Source organism: Oncorhynchus masou, chromosome 13 (genome assembly GCF_036934945.1).
Source record: "Oncorhynchus masou masou isolate Uvic2021 chromosome 13, UVic_Omas_1.1, whole genome shotgun sequence".
Taxonomy (NCBI): Eukaryota; Metazoa; Chordata; class Actinopteri; order Salmoniformes; family Salmonidae; genus Oncorhynchus; species Oncorhynchus masou.
Window position 1 is genome coordinate 35,493,509 of NC_088224.1, and position 27,204 is coordinate 35,520,712.

A 27,204-nucleotide genomic window follows, 5' to 3' on the forward strand; every position below is an offset into this window, starting at 1 on the left:
TACTCATGTCTCTTGGGTTCAGATGGAGGTTGTTGGCAAATTAGAGACATCCTGGGGCAACTTTCCTAGTAGTCATATTCTCATCTACTTATCCTCTAAATAAACCGAAACAACTGAACACCGCATTTTTGGACCTCCGATAAGAAAAAGCAGTGTTGTGTAAGTAATCGGCATTAAGCTGCTCAGAGCACAAACTCTGAGCCTTTTCCTGACCCCCAGATCTTTCAGAACACACACCCACAATCTCCAGGGAATGCACTCTGACTGTGGAGTTGCTGCTGTGTTATGGTGAACAGCGTCTTGTTCCTTAGGCAGCAAACGGAAAACAATTACTTAAAACGGGGCGAGACTGCAATAAGAAACGCTCATTTCCATTTCGTATTGACAACACTTTCGGTTGTATTCCTTATGAACATAACCCAGGCAATGTTGTTGTTGTTGCGGAGGATTAGAGGATCTGATTTGGGGGGGGGGGGGTTGTAGAGGTTTTATAGGGAGGCAGGCTGAATATCTGTGGCCCATGTGGCTGGTAGTGGGGGTAGGCAGTTGGCAAAGAATCAATCAACTGCCAGATATGGGCTGCCAAACATTTTGGTTGTTTGTCGTGTGGGGGGGGGACCCAAAGACTCCACCTTGGGTTTAGATGCTGTGCATTCAATTTCTTACCCAAACATGACATCTCTGAGTGGAACCAGAGCAGCCACACTAGCCCACAAAAAAAGACCAAACAAACTGTACTTTCAAGTCATAGCAGAAACAGGGTGCAGGAAATGCTGTTCAAATGAAGGTACAACAAGAGGGTAACTTCTCAAAGATATTCAGAGAGAGTGTGGCTTGGCATAATGGACTTGGACGGAGGAAGATGATGATGTTATCATTATTGATCTAAGAGGGAACAATACACATGAATGAAATCAAAACAGTGAGGGTTATTTCCATCAACTGCGACAAGAAATGGGTTATAAGGAAAGAATTACAACATAACAGGAAATGTGTACAAGATAAACGAGAAACACAACACATCACTCTTTACATTTATTTGGTATTTTCCACAAAATATTCACAGTCATTTCAAAATCAGCAGGTTTGGATGACATGTATATAGCATGGGGAAATGTACATAGGCAAGGAAGGAAAACATACACTGTACATCATGTTATCTTAGAGATATATATTTTTCTTAATATTCTGGGCCCAAATAGGAACTTTTAAGATAAACAAGACTTCAAGAGTATTTGTGTCACTTCTGTTTCCAGAAATTAAATAAAGGTCTAATATAAGAGCAGACTGGAGTTTTCCACTTAACTCCAATATAAGGGGAAATGTTACACTGCAATATGTTCAAATGTTGGACACTAACATTGAGAGTGTTGTGCTCTGTTCAGTCACAAGTCAGTTTGCTTTGGTACCCAGGGTTAGGTAACCTGGATTTCTAATGGGGTCACATGTTCATTTGGTTGGAGTTAATTGGCCTAGTTACAACAAGTTTTTAAGGGGTCGATAAAGAGTCCAGCTGTGTGGTGGTGAAAGCTGAGAGCACTGGAATGTTTTTAGTGGGACACATCCATTAATTAAAGCATGGGCTAGTAACAACAATAAGGAACAGACACAATATATAGTGAGAGTGTGAGCGTGTCAACAAACATTCAGCGTCTGTTGGGATGACCACCTGCCCTCTGCACCCTCTCGGTCTGGCCCGCACCCGCCGTCAATGTCACTTCCTCCAGGAAGCTGTGAGAGGGCAGAAAAGGGACATGAAGATACCATTCCTCACGAGGCTGAGAGAAGCATGAGCAGTACTGCCAGTACATCAGCATCATCTCTGTGACTCACAAAATACGTTTTCATCTAAAAACAGAAGCCCATGTGACAGAGGTATACATGCAGACACAATAACCTCAGATTCTAGCCCTGTGTTACACAGACACACAATTATTGTGTCAGTGTGTCTGTCACTAGGGTTCCGGTCTGTAAAGCAATGATAGGGCGGAAACATGGCAAAAAAATAAAAAATAAGAAACCCTCTAGAGAAATGTCAAAATACCTATTTCTGTTAGCTGATCAACCCAAAACATTTAAAAGGTGTCATTGCGAATGACACAAGAGAGATTTTGGCTAACTGTCACCGAAAGGTACGGTTCTAAAGAGCAGCCATCTTGTCTCTCTTACAGACCTCGGCCAATGAAAGACCCTCATAAATTGTATTTGTTTTATTTTTAAATGTTGACTTTTGATAGAGCAGTAATTACAGAGTACTATAGTGATATATCAGAGATACCAGTGTGACAATTGCTGATGTTAACGCTCATCTGTTTGCAGTTGGTTTCCATTCATGCAGCCTCCTCTGGGTGACTAGCCTATATCAATGAGTGACTACACACATGGTCTAGGACCTAGGTCAGATAGCCTACCATCCACCCAACTATGAAAAAATATATATAAAAAAATCCTGATGTTTAAGTTCAAAAGGCACAAGAGAAGAACATGGTATTGAACCTACAACCTCCAGGTCATAAATATGCAGTTTTTGGAACAAAGCTGCCGAGATTGGGTCTCATTCAACCAGCCATATTCAAAAACAGTCCTGGTTATCAAAAGACAGATTACGACCCTTGTGGTACAATGGTAGTGGTAGGCATATATTGTATGGGTGCCTTCAGAAAGTATTCAAACCCCTCGACTTTCTCCACATTCTGTTTTGTTACAGCCGGAATTTAAATTTGATCAAATTTAGAGATTTTGTGTCACTGGACAACACACAATAACCCATAATGTCAAAGTGGAAATTTTTACAAATTAATAAAAAATGAAAAGCTCAGTAAGTTTTTGACCCCTTTGTTAAGGCAAGCCTAAATAAGTTCAGGAGTAAAACTTTGCTTAACAAGTCACATAAGTTGCATGGACTCATTCTGTGTGCAATAATAGTTTTAATCGTGATTTTTTTAAATGACTACCTCATCTCTGTACCCCACAAATACAATTATCTGTAAGGTCCCTCAGCCAAGCAGTGAATTTCAAACACAGATTCAACCAAAGACCAGGGAGGTTTTCCTATGTCTCGCAAAGAAGGGAACCTATTTGTAGATGTGTAAATGATAAAAAAGCAGACACTGAATATCCCTTTGAGCATGGTGAAGTTATTAATTACACTTTGGATGATGTATCAATACACCCAGTCACTACAAAGATACAGGCGTCCTTCCTAACTCAGTTGCCGGAGAGGAAGGAAACCGCTCAGGGATTTCACCATGAGGCCAATGGTGACTTTAAACCCCCCTAAGGTCAATGTCCGCACCCTAGCGGAAATCAAATTAGCATAATAAAAGAATCCCTATTAAAATCTGTCCATTTAAGCTAGAGATACTGTATCTGTTTTTTTGCATTGGATATATGTCAATCCATCGCATCCGCCTACGTAACAAAGGTGACAGAGCTAGAGCGGTGTTTGTCAGACCATGAGACAAAAAATGAATGGAAGTACAGTATATATGGAGACTGTTTGGTGCCAAAAATAAGGTGTTAAATACAAAAATTCAGAACAAACTTACTTTAAAACATTTTGTGAGACACTATCTGTTATGCAATGCGTTTGTATGGGCTAATAGCAGTAAGGCCCCAAAAAGGTAAGTAATAGCAGTAAGGCCCCTTCTTTTCTTCTCACACACACACACACACACACACACACACACACACACACACACACACACACACACACACACACACACACACACACACACACACACACACACACACACACACACACTACTTCAAGGGGTCTTAAAATTCTAATTCAAATAGCAAAATGATCCTTGGTACAATGGTCTTAAAACAATTCCAAATAACTAGTACCACGGTTCGATCCCCGGCTGTATCACAACCGGCCGTGATTGTGCGCTGCCCTATGGGACTGCCAATTGGCCCAGCGTCGTCAGGGTTAAGGGGGGGTTTGGCCGGGGTACGCCGTCATTGGAAAATAAGAATTTGATCTTAACTGACTTGCCTAGTTAAAGGTTCATATATATATATATATATATATATATATATATATATAAACACAGGTAAAGTGAGAAGTTTACATACACCGTAGCCAAATACATTTAAACTCAGTTTTTCACAATTCCTGACATTTAATATTAGTAAAAATTCCCTGTCTTAGGTGAGTTAGGATCACCACTTGATTTTAAGAATGTGAAATGTCAGAATAATAGTAGAGAGAATTATTTATTTCAGCTTTTATTTCTTTCATCACATTCCCAGTGGGTCAGAAGTTTACATACACTCAATTAGTATTTGGTAGCATTACTTTTAAATTGTTTAACTTGGGTCAAATGTTTTGGGTAGCCTTCCACGATAAGTTGGGTGAATTTTGGCCCATTCCTCCTGACAGAGCTGGTGTAACTGAGTCAGGTTTCTAGGCCTCCTTGCTCACACACACTTTTTCAGTTCTGCCCACACATTTTCTATAGGATTGAGGTCAGGGTTTTGTGATGGCCACTCCAATACCTTGACTTTGTTGTACTTAAGCCATTTTGCCACAACCTTGGAAGTATGCTTGGGGTCATAGTCCATTTGGAAGACCCATTTACAACCAAGCTTTAACTTACTGAAGTCTTGAGATGTTGCTTCAATATATCCACATAATTTTCCTACCTCATGAGGCCATCTATTTTGTGAAGTGAACCAGTCCCTCCTGCAGCAAAGCACCCCCACAACATGATGCTGCCACCCCCGTGCTTCAGTTGGGATGGTGTTCCTTGGCTTGCAAGCCTCCCCCTTTTTCCTCCAAACATAAATGGTCATTATGGCCAAACAGTTCTATTTTTGTTTCATCAGACCAGAGGATATTTCTCCAAAAAGTACGATCTTTGTCCCCATGTCCAGTTGCAAACCGTAGTCTGGCTTTTTTATGGCGGTTTTGGAGCAGTGGCCTTTCAGGTTATGTTGATATAGGACTAGTTTTACTGTGGATATATATACTTTTGTACCTGTTTTCTCCAGCATCTTCACAAGGTCTTTTGCTGTTGTTCTGGGAATGATTGGCACTTTTCGCACCAAAGTCCATTCATCTCTAGGAGACAGAACGCGTCTCCTTCCTGAGTGGTATGATGGCTGCATGGTCCCATTGTATTTATACTTGCATACTATTGTTTGTACAGATGAATGTGGTACCATCAGGCATTTGGAAATTGCTCCCCAGGATGAACCAGACTTATGGAGGTCTACAATTTCTTTCTGAGGTCTTGGCTAATTTCTTTTGATCTTCCCATGATGTCAAGCAAAGAGGCACCGCGTTTGAAGGTAGTCCTTGAAATACATCCACAGGTACACCTACAATTGGCTCAAATTATGTCAATTAGCCTATCAGAAGCTTCTAAAGCCATGACATCATTTTCTGGCATTTTCCATGCTGTTTAACAGCACAGTCAACTTAGTGTATGTAAACTTCTGACCCACTGGAATTGTGATACAGTGAATTATAAGTGAAATTATCTGTCTGTAAACAATTGTTGGAAAAACTACTGTGATAAGAGAAAACTGAGGATAGATCAAGAATATTGCAGTTACTCCACAATACTAACCTAAATGACAGAGTTTAAAGAAGGATGCCGGTATATAATTATTTATACTTACTCCAAAACATGCACCCTGTTTGTATATAAGGCACTAAAGTAAAACTGCAAAAAATGTAGCAAAGAAATTAACTTTCTGTCCTGAATACAAAGCATTATTATCTGGACAAATCCATCACATCACCGAGTACCACTCTTCATACACTGCTCAAAAAAATAAAGGGAACACTAAAATAACACATCCTAGATCTGAATGAATGAAATATTCTTATGAAATATTTTTTTCTTTACATAGTTGAATGTGCTGACAACAAAATCACACAAGAATTATCAATGGAAATCAAATTGATCAACCCATGGAGGTCTGGATTTGGAGTCACAATCAAAATTAAAGTGGAAACCACACTACAGGCTGATCCAACTTTGATGTAATGTCCTTAAAACAAGTCAAAATGAGGCTCAGTAGTGTGTGTGGCCTCCACGTGCCTGTATGACCTCCCTACAACGTCTGGGCATGCTCCTGATGAGGTGGCGGATGGTCTCCTGAGGGATCTCCTCCCAGACCTGGACTAAAGCATCCGCCAACTCCTGGACAGTCTGTGGTGCAACGTGGCGTTGGTAGATGGAGCGAGACATGATGTCCCAGATGTGCTCAATTGGATTCAGTTCTGGGGAACGGGCGGGCTAGTCCATAGCATCAATGCCTTCCTCTTGCAGGAACTGCTGACACACTCCAGCCACATGAGGTCTAGCATTGTCTTGCATTAGGAGGAACCCAGGGCCAACCGCACCAGCATATGGTCTCACAAGGGGTCTGAGGATCTCATCTCGGTACCTAATGGCAGTCAGGCTACCTCTGTCGAGCACATGGAGGGCTGTGCGGCCCCCCAAAGAAATGCCACCCCACACCATGACTGACCCACCGCCAAACCGATCATGCTGGAGGATGTTGCAGGCAGCAGAACGTTCTCCACGGCATCTCCAGACTCTGTCACGTCTGTGACATGTGCTCAGTGTGAACCTGCTTTCATCTGTGAAGAGCACAGGGCGCCAGTGGCGAATTTGCCACTCTTGGTGTTCTCTAGCAAATGCCAAACGTCCTGCACGGTGTTGGGCTGTAAGCACAACCCCCACCTGTGGACGTCGGGCCCTCATACCACCCTCATGGAGTCTGTTTCTGACCATTTGAGCAGACACATGCACATTTGAGGCCTGCTGGAGGTCATTTTGCAGGGCTCTGGCAGTGCTCCTCCTGCACCTCCTTGCACAAAGGCGGAGGTAGCGGTCCTGCTGCTGGGTTGTTGCCCTCCTACGGCCTCCTCCACGTCTCCTGATGTACTGGCCTGTCTCCTGGTAGCTCCTCCATGCTCTGGACACTACGCTGACAGACACAGCAAACCTTCTTGCCACAGCTCGCATTGATGTGCCATCCTGGATGAGCTGCACTACCTGAGCCACTTGTGTGGGTTGTAGACTCAGTCTCATGCTACCACTAGAGTGAAAGCACCGCCAGCATTCAAAAGTGATCAAAACATCAGCCAGGAAGCATAGGAACTGAGAAGTGGTCTGTGGTCACCACCTGCAGAACCACTCGTTTATTGAGGGTGTCTTGCTAATTGCCTATAATTTCCACCTGTTGTCTATTCCATTTGCACAACAGCATGTGACATTTATTGTCAATCAGTGTTGCTTCCTAAGTGGACAGTTTGATTTCACAGAAGTGTGATTGACTTGGAGTTACATTGTGTTGTTTAAGTGTTCCCTTTATTTTTTGGAGCAGTGTATTTTCAAGCATGGTGGTGGCTGCATCATGTTATCGGCAAGGACTAGCAAGTTTTTGGGGGGATAAAAAGAAACAAACAGAGATGGGCACAGGAAAAATTCTGCAGGAAACCTGGTTCAGTCTGCTTTCCAACAGACACTGGGAAACAAATTCACCTTTCAACAGGACAATAACCTAAAACACAAGGACAAATATACACTGGAGTTGCTTACCAAGAAGACAGTGAATGTTCCTGAGTGGCAGAGTTACAGTTTTGACATAAATCAGCTTGAAAATCTATGGCAAGACTTGAAAATGTCTGTCCAGCAATGATCAACAACCAACTTGACAGAGCCTGAAGAACTTAAAAAAATAATAATGTTTAAATATTGTAAATAAATTAGCTAAAAATTCTAAAAACATGTTTTCACTTTGCCATTATGAAGAATTGTGTGTAAATGGGTGAGATTTATAAAAAATATATATTTAATCAATTTTGAATTGCACTGTAACACAACAAAATATGGAATGAGTCAAGGGGAATACTTTCTGAAGGCACTGTATTTCCAGCGTTAGGCCCACTGAGGTGGTACACAGCAGTAGAGGGTGGCCTAGGACAAATCCCCCAAAGGGGTTAACTGTGTCTTTGTGTTGCTGATTGCAGGGAACATTATCATGAAACAACTTGTGAGTGAGTACCAATGGGCAGCGAGCAACTCATGCAGTACACAAAGGGGGAAAGACACAGGGGAGAAGCTTAAAGATGCATTAAAGAGCCCCATTCCTATTGGCTTATAGTTCCTCTGGGTGAGGGGGTAGAACATGGTTCAAATGCGCCACACGCAGCGCTATGAGCTAAAAAAAAAGAAGAAGCATGGGACGTGCCGTTACAGCCAACATTAAAAGGCAAAATAACGGGCAAGTAGATGTTTCGAAGAGTACTTGTGCATTAACATGTTCAGATCATAGAATTTAGTTTTTTTGTGTGTTGCTTTTAACCCAACCTCCCAAGCAACACACACCAATGCCCAGAAGAGTTGGAAGCCAGGATCAACCAGTCAGGAGGGAAACTCCTTGCCCTGCCCCTCTGTGCAACCTATAGGTTATTTGTCTTACTCAATGTCACAACAACAGGAGACGGCTGTCTAGGGTCACTAGAATCTACCCTAAGAGCTCAAATATAAAAACGGGCAGAATTTTGAATCTTGGACAACATAACAATTAAAATACAGCTAGCACCAGTTAATTGAAATATGATCATGTGTCAGTATGTCAAGGTCAGCTTATATAAACAAGCCTGCCTGTGACAGACAAAACAGAGACAACATCAAGACACTAAAATGTAAACAACCCATATATAGCGAGTACCAGCATTTCCCTAGCATGGAACAGCAACAGCACGCTAAAAATAAACCTCACAACACACACAGGTGCACCTATCATCTTCGGCAGCACAAAAGTGAGTGCTGCAGTACAACACGAAACGCCTCAGGATCAGAGCAAGAAAGTTGCAAGTTCAATTCCCAGAGGTGGACATTGTTAGATGGTGTTGCATAACCGAGAGCGAGAGACACTTCCCCTGAGTTGCGTCAGCAAAAGCTATAAATGTCAAAGGCGCGGGGCCAAGGAGCATCATCACTCAGCACATGGGTGCTGCTTAGCAACCTAGGTAATGTAATCACACTGCAAACCGGGACCGTTGGTCTCTCTTGCCTAAATCCCTTGTCGTGTAAGACCTGGTCAATCTCAGGCCTGCTCAGGTTGGAAACTCATAAAAGGCTGATGAGGAGCACTAAGTTGTCATATAACCGCGAGAGAAATGCATGGTTTGACATCAGGGTTTGACGTGTGTAGGTGTGTGTGTGTGTGGGTGTTTGTGTGTGTGTCCAGACCCAGTGATGAAAGAGAACAGGGGTGATCCCACACAGGAGTGTCAGAAAGGGGCACTGCAAAAAGAGCGCTGAAGCATCTCCTGAGCACCCCGGTGTCACGTGATCACACAAAGTTCTATTCAGCTCAGCCCGAGAGAGAGAAATATGTATAGATAGCTAAACAATGATTTATTCAGCCAACACTGTCAGTCAGACAGAGAAATAGATGGAGGGAGAGGGAGCGGGAAAGAAAGGCTGTGAGTAGACAAACTCTTCATTCAGCCAACACCGTCAGAGAGAAAAAGGGGGAGAGAACAAGAGAGAGAAGAGTAGCGATTCGGTAAATACCAGGTTAATTAAGCAAAAACTGCTTTTCCGAAGAAGGGCAACACAAATAACTAATAAGGTTCAAAAGAGGAAGGTATGCAAGTTGAATTACTCTTTAGGTGACTCCATTCAAGCTAGGGATAACATGGACATAGTAAACCATACCTATCACAACTAATATCCGTAGTCAACGTCAGAACAGTGAACCCCCATGAGCAGAAAAGTTAGATATTAAAGGGACATTTGACAAAAAAAATATGTAACGAGTGAAATTAATGTTTATCAAGTAAAATACCCCTTTAACATTATTGAAGTTAATCTCAGTAAATTGTATAAAAACTGAAATGCCCAGTTACCATTAGCGAAGTCATTTCTGTAAATTGAATAGAAACTTAGTGTTCTGCACGTAAAGTGTAGGCTGACTCGGAGTTGATATTCCGTCATAAGAAGGAATTCCCCTCGACCATTCCAACAAATTGGGGGAAACAAAACCATTCTTTCCCAACTTCATTGTCAATTTTTTGTTATAAAGAAATAACAAAACATGTCAGAAAGCTACTGTGTTGTTCAATGTAACTGTAATCAGGTCAGAAATCCCAACCTACAGTTCGCAATGCTCCCCCGCAGGGAAATAGAGCCTGCGAGAAGAGTCCTGTGGCTTCAGGCTATTCGGCGTGGGAGAGTTGGAAGTGTCCAAGTAGGCTACACTTAGTTATACGTGCGGAAAACATATATTTCACAGGTAAGACATTTAACTTGTTTAATATAGGCCATTTGTAATTCCAGGAGTACTATTTGTAGCTGTATAGTCCGTTTGTGTTTGCTGGTCTTGGCTAGCTTAATGTTCCCATCGGTAGCTACGGTGCCTTCAGGAAGTATTCATACCCCTTGACATATTCCACATTTTGTTGTGTTAAAGTCTGAATTCAAAATGGATTAAATAATTTTTTTAACGCACCAATCTAAACACACTACCCCATAATGACAACGTGAAAACATGTTTTTGACATTTTTGCTAATTTAATGAAAATTAAATACAGAAATATCTCATTTACATAAGTATTCACAAACGAGTCAATACATTGTAGAAGTCCCTTTACAGCTGTGAGTCTTTCTGGTTTAGTCTCCAAAAGCATTCCACACCTGGATTGTGCAAAATGTATTATTTTCAAAATTCTTCAAGCTCTCAAGTTGGTTCTTGATCATTGCAAGACAACCATTTTCAGGTCTTCCATAGATTTTCATGCCGATTTAAGTCATTGGAAAACATCCCTGGTCTTTGTGGTTGAATGTGTTTGAAATTCACTGCTTGGCCGAGGGATCTTACAGATAATTGTATGCGTGAGGTACAGAGATGAGGTAGTCATAACATTTTTTTTAGGAAACACTATTATTGCACACAGAGTGAGTCCATGCAAATTATTGTGTAACTTGTAAAACACATTTTTACTCCTGAACTTATTTAGGCTTGCTATAACAAAAGGGGTTGAATACTTATTGACTCAACACATTTCAGCTTTTCATTTTTAAGTAAAATATTTTTTTTTAAATCTAAAAACAGAATTCCACTTAGACATTATGGGGTATTGTGTGTTGGCCAGTGACACAAAATCTAAATTGAATCCCATTTTAAATTCAGGCTATAACACAACAAAATCTGGGGAAAAGTCAAGGGGTGTGAATCCTTTCTGAAGGTACTGGAGCTTCACTCACGTGGCTGCTAGCACCATCATGAATAGGGCCATGAGGGAAGCCCTACAACATGACTTTATAACATTAAGTATTGAGAACGCTCGGGAGCAGGCAATGTTGAAAAGTCATCTTTAGACATGTTGAACTTCTCTTAAATGCACCTTTGTAATTGACTAAAACAAGAGACAAGAAAACTGCATTTGAAAAAGGTTAAGTGTTTGCTGTGAGCCAATAGGTTACCCACAGGTTGTCTTCCCCACAGGCGTGCGGGGCCATGACATTGCATCTTATACTGACTGGGACCAAAGCCGCGGGAGGTAGGGGTGCTGCAGCACCCCCCGATAAATATAAATAATTTAGGCTATACATTCCCCCCCCCCCAACATAATAATACTCCTGTCTGAACATACATAGATCAAATCATTCAAAATACTACACCAGAAAGCATCATTTTGATAGAGGATTAATAGCTTCTAAAAAATATCTGTGGATTAAGTTTAATCACAAGCATTTACAGGTCGGGAAAGCCGCAGTTAGGGCAGAAAGCGCTCCAAATATAGAACAGCTTGTTGCGTTGTGGCCAAAGATATAATCCATAGAAGGATTTCGGAACCTCTAACCCTGGCACTTTTTAAAAATGTATTTAACTAGGCAAGTGAGTTAAGAACAAATTCTTATTTACAATGACGGCCTAGGAACAGTGGGTTAACTGCCTTGTTCAGGGGCAGAATGACAGATGTTCACCTTGTCAGCTCTGGGATTCGATCTAGCAACCTTTCGGTTACTGGCCCAACGCTCCACGAGGCTACCTGCCGCCCCTATTTTTACTTTCAAACTCATGGGTACACTAGCATTGGCAGACAGTCCTGACATGAATGGGAACTGCCCTCTATGGATTATATTTCTATGGTTGGTTGTGGCTGTCAGTTTGCCTTTCCCAAATTTCTAAATACAATCGCGAGAAACATTTAGGCCTACAGTTTCAAAAGCAAATGCCTGCTGCTGAAAAAGAGAAGAGTAATCTGTCTGAAGAAGCTAAAAAGATTATTCTGAACAACTTTTGAGTGAACAGCACTGTTTTTCAAAGTAGCTTATCTTGACATATTGGCACAAACCCATCGCCGGTGAGTAGCCTATGCTTCATCTTCATCATTGGGCGAGTCAGTGTCACTGGAAGCTTTATTTTCTAGCCTACTTTAGCCTATATATATATATATACAGTGCCTTCGGAAAGATCACATTTTTCAAATTTTGTTACGTTACAGCCTTATAAAAATACTCCGCAATCTACACACAATATCCCATAATAACAACAAAGCAAATGTATGAAAAATAAAAAACAAATACTTTATTTACATACAGTACCAGTCAAAAGTTTGGACACACCTATTTTCTACATTGTAGAATAATAGTGAAGACATCAAAACTATGAAATAACACATATGGAATCATGTAGTAACCAAAAAAAGTGTTAAACAAATCTAGATATATTTTATATTTGAGATTCTTCAAAGTAGCCACCCTTTGCCTTGATGACAATTTTGCACACTCTTGGCATTCTCTCAACCAGCTTTACCTGGAATGCTTTTCCAACAGTCTTGAAGGAGTTCCCACATATGCCGAGCACTTGTTGGTTGCTTTTCCTTCACTCTGTGGTCCAACTCATCCAAAACCACCTCAATTGGGTACTTTTTACTGGTACTGTATGTATTCATACCCTTTGCTATGAGACTTGAAATTGAGCTCAGGTGCATCCTGATTCCATTCATCTTCCTTGAGATGTTTCAACAACTTCATTGGAGTCCAACTTTGGTAAATTCAATTGATTAGACATGATTTGGAAAGGCACACAACTGTTTATTTAAGGTCCCATAGACATGAGGTCGAAGGAATTGTCCGTAGAGCTCTGAGACAGGCTTGTGTTTTGGCACAGATCTGGGGAAGGGTACCAAAAAAATGTCTGCAGCATTGAAGGTACCCAAGAACACAGTGGCCTCCATCAGTCTTAAATGGAAGAAGTTTGAAACCACCAAGACTCTTCTTAGAGCTGGCCGCCTGGCCAAAATGAGCAATTGGGGGAGGGAGGTGACCAAGAACATGATGGTCACTATGACAGAGCTCCAGGTCCTCTGTGGAGATGGGAGAACCTTCCACAAGGACAACCATCTCTGCAGCACTCAGCCAATTAGACCTTTATGGTAGAGTGGCCAGACGGAAGCCACACCTCAGTAAAAGGCACATGACAGCCCATTTACGTGCCAATTTTTTATAAATAAAAACCTGTTTTTGCTTCGTCACTATTTGGTATTTTGTGTAGATTGCTGAGGATTTTATTTTATTTAATCAATTTTAGAATAAGGCTGTAACGTAACAAAATGTGGAAAATGTCAAGGGGTCTGAATATTTTCCGAAGGCACTGTATATAATATAGGCTACAGTAGGCTAGAAAATAAACCTTACAGTGACACTGACTCACCCAATGATGAGGTGATAATTCAGAGGGTGAATGGGCAAGACAAAACAGTTTCCCGTGTGTATCAAGAATTGTCCACCACCCAAAGGACACCCAGCCATCTTCACACAACTGTGGGAAGCACTGGAGTCAACATCCCTGTGGAACGCTTGACACATTGTAGAGTCCATGCCCTGACAAATTGAGGCTGTTCTGAGGGGAAAAGGGGGTGCAACTCAATATTAGAAAGGTGTTCCTAATGTTTTATACACTCAGTTCCATTCATTTTTTAAAACTGGTACCGGGCTACCTTCAGACAGGCCAAGTGAGGCTTGTGGACGCCCTATAGCACTGACATGTACGCGTTTGTGAGAGTCTCACCTTTTCATAGAGGGGTCATATCAGTGTGTAGCCAAAACTGTTTGAATGCTACAGACAGAAGTTGACATATCGGTGGTGCCGACTTCCGTCCTGTGACGCTTGTGGGGGTTGTAGAGCAAAACGGAGAACACCACCGTGTTCGGGAGAGTCTCATCATTCCATTGGAGTGATCATATTAGTTAGGCCAAACCGGTCGGGACGCTACAGACATATTTGTGAGAAGACCGATTTTTAGGGATGACTCGTGATCTAACAAACACCGCCGTAGCTCAGCTCAGCCCCCCCCGCCACCGATGGGGAAGGTCGCCACTGGCATATGTAGTGGATTGAGACGCAGCCCAACAGATATCTCTAGGTTAAACAGAGACTTTTATGGGGATTTTTGTATTATGCCAATTAGATTTCCACGTGGCCGTCGACTCTAGGGAGTTAAGCCATTTTGATCATATGTGTTGACCTGGTAACAGACAATGGATGTCTACTGGCTAATGGCTATGTCTGGAAAATTGACTGAGGCGACTACAGTAGGTCACGAGGAGTGGTTGATGATTCTGACCTCTTGGTATTGTGGATGGTGGTGCCGCCCAGTACGATCCGAACCCCTGGCATGGTGCGGTTCAGGTTGTAGACTGCCAGCGCCTCCTCATAGGTGGCCCCTCCGATGACAAACACTATGATATCCTGTGGCCTGAAGAGGAACTACATGGTAATCATTGATAGGCTAGCATCCGGTTGGGGTCATCCAATAACAGTGATGAACTGTGGGCTTATGTGCTCATACACACAGATTATGTGTTTAATTATTTTTATTTTTTTTACGTATCATTGATAGTGTGTAGAAGTGTGTGTGTTTGGATATTCAGGAGTAGGGTCTGAGGTTGTGTCTTTAACTGTGTGTGTGTGCGTGCATGTGTGTGCGTGCGTGGATGTGTGTATATATATATAATATATATCACCCTACCTGTCTCGAAGGGAGCTGGGTCCTAAGTAAGGGAACTGACTGTCTTTCAGCCGGCCCTTGATCAGCTGGTCCAAGGTCTCCTGCAGTAACGGTGCATGCTGCGTGTACACATTCTCAACTCCCTGGAGACACGCACGCACCCAAAACCAAAGGTGTTTTATTAGAATCTGGTTGAGAGTGGCTAGATGGACACAAAACTACCGCTAGTATTTGTCTAATTTGTGAGGAGAATGGTATACCTTCAGCCCCTTGAAGAACTGTTTGGTGATGGCAACTGCGTCTTGGGGGTTGATGAGGTCACTTCCTCTCACCCTCTTCCCTCCATACTCCACCATGGACGTTACCATCTTAGGTAAAAGATGCCAGTTAAACAAGATAAAAAGGCTTAATTTGATTATTCTAACCCAGTCTAGATTGATAAAACAGACGCATCAAGCATACCAACATACTGAATGTACATTGTTGATCCCAAAATAATAACATCTACATAATATAAGACGAGTACAACAACAGTATACAGTTCTCATATTGCCCCAAGGGTCAGGTAGTGGTACAGTATAGAATGTTCCCTTACCCTGCGATGCCTCTCTGACACGCCCTTCCTATTGAGCTCCTCCATGAGGCCCGGCAGGATGCTGCTGCTGTGTCTCTCGTAGCGCAGTGCGTACAGCATCACCAGGCGCACCGCGTCCAGCTCGCTCACCCGCGGGTTCTGCAGCAGCCGACGCACATTCTGTGGAAAAACAGGGAGTACATTTTACATAGCCTTTAATACAGACTGACATTCTTTATTTTGTAATGCTACTTCACTATGGCTTCTATGTGCAGTGTTTTATTGTATTCTGAAAGTCACTATTATTATAAGTGGCCAAGTCAATATACAATACAGGAGTGGGTTGTATTCCTCTTCAACCAACACAAAGTAATATTGTGTGAAATATTAGTGTTATTGTATAAAATAACATTGAGCTGTAGGCCCCTCCCGAATGTCACATTTCCATTGGTGTCAGTGATAGGATAATAAAAAATCTTATCTTAAAAAAAATCTTTACAAAAAATGAAATATCTTATTTACATAAGTTTTCAGACCCTTTGCTATGAGACTCGAAATTGAGCTCAGGAGCATCCTGTTTCCATTGATCATCCTTGAGATGTTTTGACAACTTGATTGGAGTCCACCTGTGGTAAATGCAATTGATTGGACATGATTTGGAAAGGCACACACCTGTCTATATAAAAAATTGACAGCGCATGTCAGAGAAAATACCATCTTCCAACAGGACAAAGACCCTAAGCATACAGCCAAGACAACGCAGGAGTGGCTTCGGGACAAGTCTCTGAATGTCCTTGAGTGGCCCTGCCAGAGACTGGACTTTAACCCGATCGAACATCTCTGGAGAGACCTGAAAATAGCTGTGTAGCAAAGCTACCCATCCAACCTGACAGAGCTTGAGAGGATCTGCAGAGGGGAATGGGGAGAAACTCCCCAAATACAGGTGTGCCAAGCGTGTAGCATCTTACCCAAGAAGACTCAATGCTGTAATCTCTGCTGAAGGTGCTTCAACAAAGTACTGAGTAAAGGGTCTGAATACTTATGTAAGTGATATTTCAACAACAAAAAGTATACAAATTTGTTTTTGCTTTGTCATTATGGGGTAGTGTGTGTAGATTGATGAGGGGGAAAAAGGCAATTTAACCATTTCAGAATAAGGCTGTAACGTAACAATGTGGAAAAAAATCAAGGGGTCTGAATACTTTCTGAATGCACTGTATCTGGTAGTGTATTTCTAGTCAGTCTCTGACATCAAGTCAGTGCAGAGCAGGACTGGAGTGTTGATTAATTTCAGACAATTCAGGAAATTCTATTGGTAATAATAGAAATGTGTTTCCTACCAGTAAATACAAAAATAACGCTAGTTAGCATTGGTTGACAGACTTAATTATAACTTCCTACATACTGGTCATCAAGACATAAAAATGGTGTCCACTAGTTCATCTGACTCTAGGGAAGTAGATAAAGTACCTCGTTGCCAAAATCCCAAAGTATCCCTTCAACCCCAGAGTCTTACCTGTGACGCGCTTGAGTGGTCATTCTGGCAGGCAAGCTCCTGCTCCACCTCTGACACCTCCATCAGGTGCCTCTCGCTCACCAGGCGAGACAGCTCGCCCACCACAGTCACGTGCTTCGACACTGTGCCAGACATCTTTTTGAACTGGGGGTAGTTGTCCACAAATGCCTGCAGAGAAAAATAGCGGGAATTATTTTTAAAAATAAAACAGAAAGAGATTTCTTAAAGTTGCAGCAATTATTTATAGCTCATATCATTATTGTAATTAAGAGATCATTTATCTAATTGTGAGTGGTTATTAACTAATGAGGCTGAGATGTGTTAGTGGTCCTAAATGAGCAACTGCAACAGGACATGCTGGGAAATTGAGTTCCTGTACTGGGAAATCGAGTTCCTACAGCGCCCAGCTCTCACCTTCATATCAGAGATGGACTCCAGCTTCTGTTGCTCCTTGGGCTTCTTCTTCTGGAAGTCCTCCATCAGGTTCTTGATGTTTGTGCCGATCTCTCCAAAGTTCAGGTACAGATTCTGAATAAGAGAATGTGAGAGTGAATTGGAAGTTGTCAGCTAACGTCTGGCCCTGTCGGAATTCTTTAACCTTTTCTCACTGACCGACTGCTACACATTTTGCCCCACATTCCATCAGTCTTGTTACAGAGGGTTGCTGGACGCCTTCCTAACCTCTAGGCCAGGGATCGTCATCTATATTCAGCCGCTGGCCGATTATTATTATTTTTTTCTTGAGCGGATGGTCAGGGGGCCGGAACATAATTACAAATAATGTGTAGACTGCAAATTTACCACAAGAAGAACAAATAGATATAACATTTGATTATAACATGAATCCTTTCAAATCTTGCTTGTATTTGTATACGATCACATACAGTGGGGCAAAAAAGTATTTAGTCAGCCACCAATTGTGCAAGTTCTCCCACTTAAAAAGATGAGAGGCCTGTAATTTTCATCATAGACACACTTCAACTGTGACAGACAAAATGAGAAGAAAATCCAGAAAATCACATTGTAGGATTTTTAATTAATTTATTTGCAAATTATGGTGGAAAATAAGTATTTGGTCACCTACAAACAAGCAAGATTTCTGGCTCTCACAGACCTGTAACTTCCTCTTTAAGAGGCTCCTCTGTCCTCCACTCGTTACCTGTATTAATGGCACCTGTTTGAACTTGTTACCAGTATAAAAGACACCTGTCCACAACCTCAAATAGTCACACTCCAAACTCCACTATGGCCAAGACCAAAGAGCTGTCAAAGGACACCATAAACAAAATTGTAGACCTGCACCAGGCTGGGAAGACAATCTGCAATAGGTAAGCAGCATGGTTTGAAGAAATCAACTGTGGGAGCAATTATTAGGAAATGGAAGACATACAAGACCACTGATAATCTCCCTCGATCTGGGGCTCCACGCAAGATCTCACCCTGTGGGGTCAAAATGATCACAAGAACGGTGAGCAAAAATCCCAGAACCACACGGGGGGACCTAGTGAATGACCTGCAGAGAGCTGGGACCAAAGTAACATCAGTAACACACTACGCCGCAGGGACTCAAATCCTGCAGAGCCAGACGTGTCCCCCTGCTTAAGCCAGTACATGTCCAGGCCCGTCTGAAGTTTGCTAAAGAGCATTTGGATGATCCAGAAGAAGATTGGGAGAATGTCATATGGTCAGATGAAACCAAAATAGAACTTTTTGGTAAAAACTCAACTCGTCGTGTTTGGAGGACAAAGAATGCTGAGTTGCATCCAAAGAACACCATACCTACTGTGAAGCATGGGGGTGGAAACATCATGTTTTGGGGCTGTTTTTCTGCAAAGGGACCAGGACGACTGATCTGTGTAAAGGAAAGAATGAATGGGGCCATGTATCGTGAGATATTGAGTGAAAACCTCCTTCCATCAGCAAGGGCATTGAAGATGAAACGTGGCTGGGGTTTTCAGCATGACAATGATCCCAAACACACCGCCCGGGCAATGAAGGAGTGGCTTCGTAAGAAGCATTTCAAGGTCCTGGAGTGGCCAGTCTCCAGATCTTAACCCCATAGAAAATCTTTGGAGGGAGTTGAAAGTCCGTGTTGCCCAGCAACAGCCCGAAAACATCACTGCTCTAGAGGAGATCTGCATGGAGGAATGGGCCAAAATACCAGCAACAGTGTGTGAAAACCTTGTGAAGACTTACAGAAAACGTTTGACCTTTGTCATTGCCAACAAAGGGTATATAACAAAGTATTGAGATAAACTTTTGTTATTGACCAAATACTTATTTTCCACAATAATTTGCAAATAAATAAATAAAAAATCCTACAATGTGATTTTCTGGATTTTTTTTCTAATTGTCTGTCATAGTTGAAGTGTACCTATAATGAAACTTACAGGCCTCATCTTTTTAAGTGGAAGAACTTGCACAATGGGTGGCTGACTAAATACTTTTTTGCCCCACTGTATCTCTCTATTATGTGTGAGAATACTTTGGAACAGATATCCAAAATTAAAATCACTTGGTGCTGAAATGCTGCCGTTTTTACAGTCTTATGTCCAGCAATAAGAAAACAAATTTGTCCCGTGGGGGAACCGTGCTCTAGGCTACCTGCCAGCCTTTTCAAATGAGACCGTCTCAATGCCGAAGGGAACATTTGTGTAGAATTGGAACCAGGCCTAGAGACTGGGACTCACGTTGGCATAGAACTCATCGTTCTCTGCAGACAGCACCACCTCCTTCAGCTCCTTGCTGATCCCTGGGACTCGGGACAGGTCAATACGGTTGTTGTTGAGGCCAAGCAGCTCGTGCACCATGGCCTGGTACGTCCACTGGAGGGAGCAGGGCAACAAACAATGAAACCAAAGCAATGAAACCCACAATTAAAATAAAGAACATTTAATCTCTACTAATTCCATTCAACGATGAGGGGTGTATGAGGTTTTTGCCAATTGATTAGCTTTTATAATGTGCGCTAAAGATTGGTGCATTACATGTGACACAAAGGGCCTTGAGTACATGGCCTAGTTTAGTGTGCAGGTTGCAGGCCTGGTAAATGTATGTATAAGACGCTGCTGCCCCCAAGTGACCAGAGGCTGCAGTACACATCAGAATGATGTGAATATTCTACAGGTATGTCGTTTGACTAGATGACCTGGTCATTGCCTACCTTTTTGCAAATATGTAGCCTGGGTTCCAGACTGATGAAATGCTCAGTCTGGTGTCAGGCTAAAAAAACAGGTAGATTATCTTTGAAATGTATCTTCTGGCTAATAGTTCAAACAAACATCAACAGTGAAGAGGTGACTCAGAGTTCCTCTGTCTTCTGTCTGTGTTCTTTTGCTCATCTTAATATTTTATTTTTATTGGAAAGTCTGAGACATCTCTTTTTCTTTGCAACTTTGCCTAGAAGGCCAGCATCCCGGAGTCGCCTCTTCACTGTTGACGTTGAGACTGGTGTTTTTCAGGTACGATTTAATGAAGCTGCCAGTTGAGGACTTGTGAGGCGTCTGTTTCTCGAACTAGACACTCTAATATACTTGTCCTCTTGCTCAGTTGTGCACCAGGGCCTCACACTACTCTTTCTATTCTTGTTAGACCCAGTTTGCGCTATACTGCGAATGGAGTAGTACACGGCGTTGTACGAGATCTTCAGTTTCTTGGCAATTTCTCACATGAAATAGCCTTCATTTATCAGAACAAGAATAGACTGAAGAGTTTCAGAAGAAACTTATTTGATTTTGGCCATTTTGAGCCTGGAATCGAACCTCAAAATGCTGATGCTCCAGACACTCAACTCGTCTAAAGAAGGCCAATTTTGTTGTTCTGATTGCTTCTTTAAATCAGAACAACAGTTTTCAGCTGTGCTAAAATAATTTCAAAAGGGTTTTCTAATGATCAATAAGACTTCAAATGATAAACTTGGATTAGCTAACACACTGTGCCATTGGAACACAGGAGTTGCTGATAATAGGCCTCTGTACGCCTATGTAGATATTCCATTTAAAACAATCTGCCGTTTCCAGCTACAATAGTCATTTACAACATTAACAATGTCTACACTGTATTCCTGATCAATTTGTTATTTTAATGGACAAAGAAATGTGCTTTCCTTTCTAAAACACTGACATTTCTAAGTGACCCCAAACTCTTGAACGGTAGTGTAGTTCTGACCTGGTTGAGTAGTGGGGTGATGGCGTCATCGCTGCGGTCCATGATGAGCAGGAGAGGAGGCACCTCTGTCTTCCTGAAGTCAAACAGCTCATACTCCTTGGTGATGATTTGCTGGAGGAGGAGAGGGGTAGTGAGATTGCGTGCATGCGGGCGCATGCGATAGTTGTGTATGTGATATTAGTCACCTTCACGCTCTCTCCCAGTCTCTTAGCCATGTCTGAGGACAGCTGGTAGCGGATCATGGGACATTTCTTCAGGGCCAACAGCACTGAGGTCAGACCCTGGGTGGTACGTTGTAGGAGAGTTGGCTCCCAACTACGACCCTGCAACACACACAATATGGGAATGCACTCTGTAAACAGATCCAAAATACAGAGGGAATATGTCATGTGTAGAGACAAACAAAAAACGTTAAACTAAAGTCAATGCAGATGAATAATAAACCCCTTTATAGATTGTTGCATATGCAAAGCGTCATAGCTTATTTGCATGTCCTACCCTTGCGACACCACTGAGGTTGAGGGAGAAAAGGTGTGGGTTCACAGCAATGAAGTCTCCATAGAACTCCTGCAGTCATATATGAGAGAAATTTGAATGATTAGTTTCCAGTATAAACGTCAAAGGATAACCTGGCTTTTACAAGACGACCCGTACTGTAAAGTGGTTATAACTGGAAATTATGAAAAATGTGGATTCAGGACTATTAGGAAAAACCAAGAAAGGTAAAAAAAAAAAAAAATAATAATAATGTTTACAAATAATAATAGTTGTGTACCTAACTGATGGATACTGTCCTACAGTACTGCCCTTAGCGTTAACTTACCTGCACTTCTGCAACCACCTCCTGTTCATCCGCCTCAGCCAGGGCTTTTATCTCACTCTTACTGATGACGTTGCTGAAGTCTAGAAAGGATTATGAGGAGGATGTCACCCATACAGGAAAAACTATATATTGGAATATATTTAAATATATTGGGAAAATGAATTTACCAAATATATATCAAATAAATACACGCTCACGTCTCACAATCTTCTCTACACCAATGACAACGTTGAGTTTCTATTGACCTCTGGTACCTTAGCATTAGGTTCCCAAAGAGTTATTTTGCATGCAAAAGTTGGATCATTGAGTTGTAATTGAAAATGTATTCTGCAGCTATTAAGGTACAGCCTACCTGCCCCTTATGAAACATTAAAAAAATGAGGTTATTTCGAAAAGGCACTTGAACGTAGACCATATCTGTAAATATATTTTTAAATAGATTCAAATACATTTTCCTGAGCTGTCAATCACAATTTGTAATGTTCCATCATTTTTGTCAAAAATGTTCAGGCTTTGTAAATTTGGATGGGGATAATTTATGGACAGTGATATTTAAACCGTGTCTCAGATTGTTTTGAGCAGATTTAAGTCAGGACTGAGACTTGACCATTCAGGAACACTCAACACCTCTTGGAAAGTCATTCTGGTGTGTCTTTGGTATTAAATTGTCTCGCTGAAAAATAAAACTAGTCGCATGGTTAGGTTTTCAGAAGACCGAGGTGGGTTTTCTAACTTTTTTCCTGGGCTTAACTCCTTTAATATTTATTTTGATCCTGACAAATTCACCAGTCCCTGCTGATGACAAGCATACCCATAACATGATGCTGCCACCACAATACTTGAAGACTGAGGTGAGTTTAAAGAATTAGAGTTTTTTCAATCGTGCATTACCGGACTCCTCCTTCCTAGCTAGCAGTAGACAGTGTTTTTCACTCCCACCTGCCCTCACCGTTGTAAACAAAACTGCTGGAAAAAAGTGGCCGACAGGCAGGGGGCAAAGGACACTGTCTACCGGACGCACCTGCCTCCTAGCTAGCTTTCTAGTTAGTGACACTGTATATTATGTATATAAGTATATCATTTGTATCTATTGTTTGCAAACTTTGCCATGAAATGAGCAGCAGCAGTACAGAATCATCGCTAGACCAGTGCGTTAGACGCACATTCCTCTCATTAGATGCACAATTAAAGAGGAATTACACTCGAATCTTAATGTTTACTTACAGACCTAAATAAAATGTCTTCTGATGTGATTTAAGCATTGACATGGACTCATAACATCCAATTTAGTTTTTTCTCTAGAAAAAAATTGTAATTAAGATTAAATCTAAAACCAGGAAAAACGTAACTGAGAACCTCATTTGGAGGAAATTTTATAAGGGCCCCCCCTTAGAGTTGTTTATTAACCATTCTTTTATGAGGTATATTGACAGAAAACATAGTGCACTACTTTCTCTTGTACACTAAGTACCCGGGGAAGGGCTGCAGGGGAGGAGAGAAGAATATGCCTATTTGAAAGCTTGAAAAAATGTGTAGCTCACGAAAAGGTTGGAGTACCCTGTCCTAGACACTGTAATTCGTGAAAAGCCTAGGAGGCCGGTCGTTTCTTAGATCAAGAAACTGGCACACTTGGCACCGAAGATCATACCACACTCAAAAGGTCAATAGTTTTGCCCATTCTATTGTTCAATCGAAACGTAACAGAATGCCTCAATGCCTGCTTTACATAGCAAGCCACGGCCACATGACTCACTGTCCGTAGGAGAAAACCATTTTCGCGAACGGGGTGGTGCACCTAACGAACGGACCACTGAGTGTATTTAAAAACGGACAATTTTGGAATATGTCCATATATTTTTGTATATATATATATATATATATTTTTTTTTTGTATATATATATATATATATATATATATATATATATATATATATATATATATTTTTTTTTTTTTTAAATATCTGTAATTTACAAACATGTTGTTGAAATATATATCAACATATAATTTTTACGTATGGGCAATAGCCGCCACCATGAAATGTTGATGTGTGGTCAATCGCAATGTCAATCAATTTTGAGTCTTTAGGTTTAAACCATATAAATGAGACAGGGACATAACATCTTAGTCCACCTTACCTGTATTTGATCTGTCTAAAAACCTGCACAAGAATCAGAACTATACGATTTAAACAACAGCGCAGAGTCCTTACAGATGAAGTAGACACTGTACTTTGGTCGCCGGAGCTCCTGTATCAGATTTTCCACATTCTCCTGTAAAGAGGACAGAGAGAAAGTCAGGGGAGTCATACAAATCCAAAACTGAGCATGACTAAAGTACTTTGCCTCCAAATAGTGCATAGTGTGTGGACGCAATATATTCAGTATTACGTACAGTATACGTACAATGAAGTTGACATATGCATTCATACAGTTGTGGATGGACACAATCCAGTAGATACAATGTGTGTGGATGGTAAGTAACAAAGTCTTAAAGGCCCAGTGCAGTCAAAAAGATGATTTGCCTGTGTTTTATTTATATTTCCACACTATGAGGTTGGAATAATACTGTGAAATTGTGTAAATTAAGATAATCGGTTTTAGTGTAACAGCTGTTTGTAAATTTCAGCCTGATTTGGTGGAATGGAGTTTCGGCCTTCCATGTTGACATCGCCATGCAGATAACTTAAGTTAATATACCAATAACAAAGAGTTCAAAGCCCCGCTGCCAATAACAGCACATTTTCAGTTGTTTTCTCCTCTCCACTCAGACCACTCCAAGACAGTACTAGCAACATTCATGTCCTAGCAATATTATTTTTGACCATTTTAATTGAAAACAATCACAGTAAGGTACTCAGTTGTTACCCAGAAATTATTTGATATAGAAATAAAAATGGTTGCATTGGACCTTTAATGCAGAGCAAAGTCTGGCTGCAATGTGTATACAGTGACTGGGGCACCTTGGTTGGCCTGAGGAAGCAGATGGCTTTGAGGTGCTTCATGTTGTCTCGACTCTGTGAGTCGATTCTTTCAAACAAGTAGACCTCCTTCTGTAGGATCTCGGATTGAGTGTAGACCACACTGACGATGCTGGTCTGATGAGACAAGAAACAAACAAATAGGCATGATGACAAAACGCAACTGTAATGCAGTAAATTTGTTTCTACATGAGCCAAAGATTGGCATATTCCAATGGAAGGAGCTGCTGACAGTATGACATTATCAGAAGCTTGGTTATCCTATCTATATTATTTAATACTAATCATTAAAGGAAAAGTTTCCTTTTTTTATAACCAAATCTCTACATTTGATATGAATAGAATTTTAGAGACTGGTCCAGAGACTTTTTTGTGATTTCACGTTTTTTTTTAATCATCAGGAATTGGTGAATAATTCAAGGTTGTTCCTTCAATGTGTCCGTCTCAGAAAGACAACACATACACGACATTGCCAAAAGTATGTGGACATCCCTTCAAATAAGTGGCTAATTTATATACATCTAAATAAATATTTGGCTATTTCAGCCATGCCCGTTGCTGACAGTTGTATAAATCTCAATAGACAAACATTGGCAGTAGAATGGCCTGTACTGTAGAACACAGTGACTTTCAACAAGGCACCATCATAGGATGTCACCTTCCCAACAAGTCCGTTCATTAGATTTCTGTCCTGCTAGAGCTGCCCCAGTCAATTGTAAGTGCTGTTATTGTGAAGTGGAAATGTCTAGGAGCGACAATGGCTTAGCAGCAAAATGGTAGGCCACGCAAGCTCACAGAACGGGACTGCCGAGTGCTGTTGCGCGTAAAAATCATCTGTCCTCGATTACAACATACCGAGTTCCAAACTGCCTCTGAAAGTAACATCAGCACATGAACTGTTCGCCGGGAGCTTCATGAAATAGGTTTCCATTGCCGAGCAGCCTTACACAAACCTAAGATCACCATGCGCAGTGCCAATCGTCGGCTGGAGTGGTGTAAAGCTGGCAGCTATTGGACTCTGGAGCAGTGGAAACGCTTTCTCTGGAGTAATGAATCACGCTTCACCATCTGGCATTCCAACGGACGAATCTGGCTTTGGCGGATGCCACGAGAATGCTACCTTCCCGAATTAATAGTGCAAACTGTAAAGTTTGGTGGAGGAGGAATAATGGTCTGGGGCTGTATTTCATGGTTCAGGCCAGGCCCCTTAGTTCCAGTGAAGGGAAATCTTAACGCTACAGCATACAATGGCATTCTAGACGATTCTGTGCTTCCAACTTTGTGGCACCAGTTTGGCCCTTTCCTGTTTCAACATGACAATGCCCCCGTGCACAAACCGAGGTCCATACAAAAATGTTGAGATCGGTGTGGAAGAATTTAACTAGCCTGCAGAGCCCTGACCTCAACCCCATCAATCATATTTGGGATGAATTAGAACGCTGACTGCGAGCCAGGCCTAATCGACCAACATCAGTGCCCGACCTCACTAATGTTCATGTGGCTAAATGGAAACAAGTCCCTGCACCATGGAGGCTGTTATAGCAGCAAAGGGGGACCAACTCCATATTAATGCCCATGATTTTGGAATGAGATGTCTGACGAGTAAGTGTCCACATACTTTTGGGCATATAGTGTACCAACAAAAATAACCTGATACATTGTAACCACTGTCCATCGTTTGAACCACTACATTGTAACCATTCTATCTACATTACTTACAGTCTCTTTATCCATGAGCAGAACCTTCATTCCTGGCCCGCTGTTTTCTATCATTTTGGAGATATACTGCTTGACAGCAAGTGTCACATTCATTTTGACAACGTTCTTAAATTCTAGCAATGATAGCTTGAAAAATAACCAAAGGCCGAATTGTATGAACTTAAGATCTCTTGCACCAGGCAACGCTTCAATTCGTTTTTATGTTAAATGAGTCTATTGTTGACAAATATTCAGCTCAGCTTCGAAATGAACCCGAGTTACATTTCCGGGTGAACATTTGGTCAACTGAAGAGTGTAATGACTGATCTACGACCAGTTTGTAGAGCAAAGTACAGGCAAAAGCGTAATCTGAGCATGCAGTTCACTGATCCAAAGTCAGTATGTGTTTGTTATATCCCACAATGCTCCGCTAATGGTTGCACGACGAGGACG

General features: G+C 41.5%; 1 protein-coding gene across 1 annotated transcript; it reads right to left on the minus strand.

The window, feature by feature from the left end:
• Positions 1–1,022: 1,022 nt before the first annotated feature.
• On the minus strand, positions 1,023–27,034 carry LOC135552164 (vacuolar protein sorting-associated protein 45-like). Its single transcript, XM_064983612.1, has 15 exons — positions 26,773–27,034; positions 25,036–25,170; positions 24,286–24,346; positions 22,076–22,155; positions 21,751–21,819; positions 21,438–21,575; positions 21,253–21,363; positions 19,776–19,910; positions 17,500–17,613; positions 17,086–17,253; positions 15,591–15,749; positions 15,256–15,363; positions 15,017–15,138; positions 14,612–14,743; positions 1,023–1,731 (listed from the first exon to the last, which is right to left on the minus strand). Exons 1-15 carry the CDS (start codon positions 26,863–26,865, stop codon positions 1,647–1,649), a joined length of 1,710 nt encoding a protein of 569 aa, XP_064839684.1. The 5' UTR covers positions 26,866–27,034; the 3' UTR covers positions 1,023–1,646.
• Between the last annotated feature and the right edge of the window lie 170 nt (positions 27,035–27,204).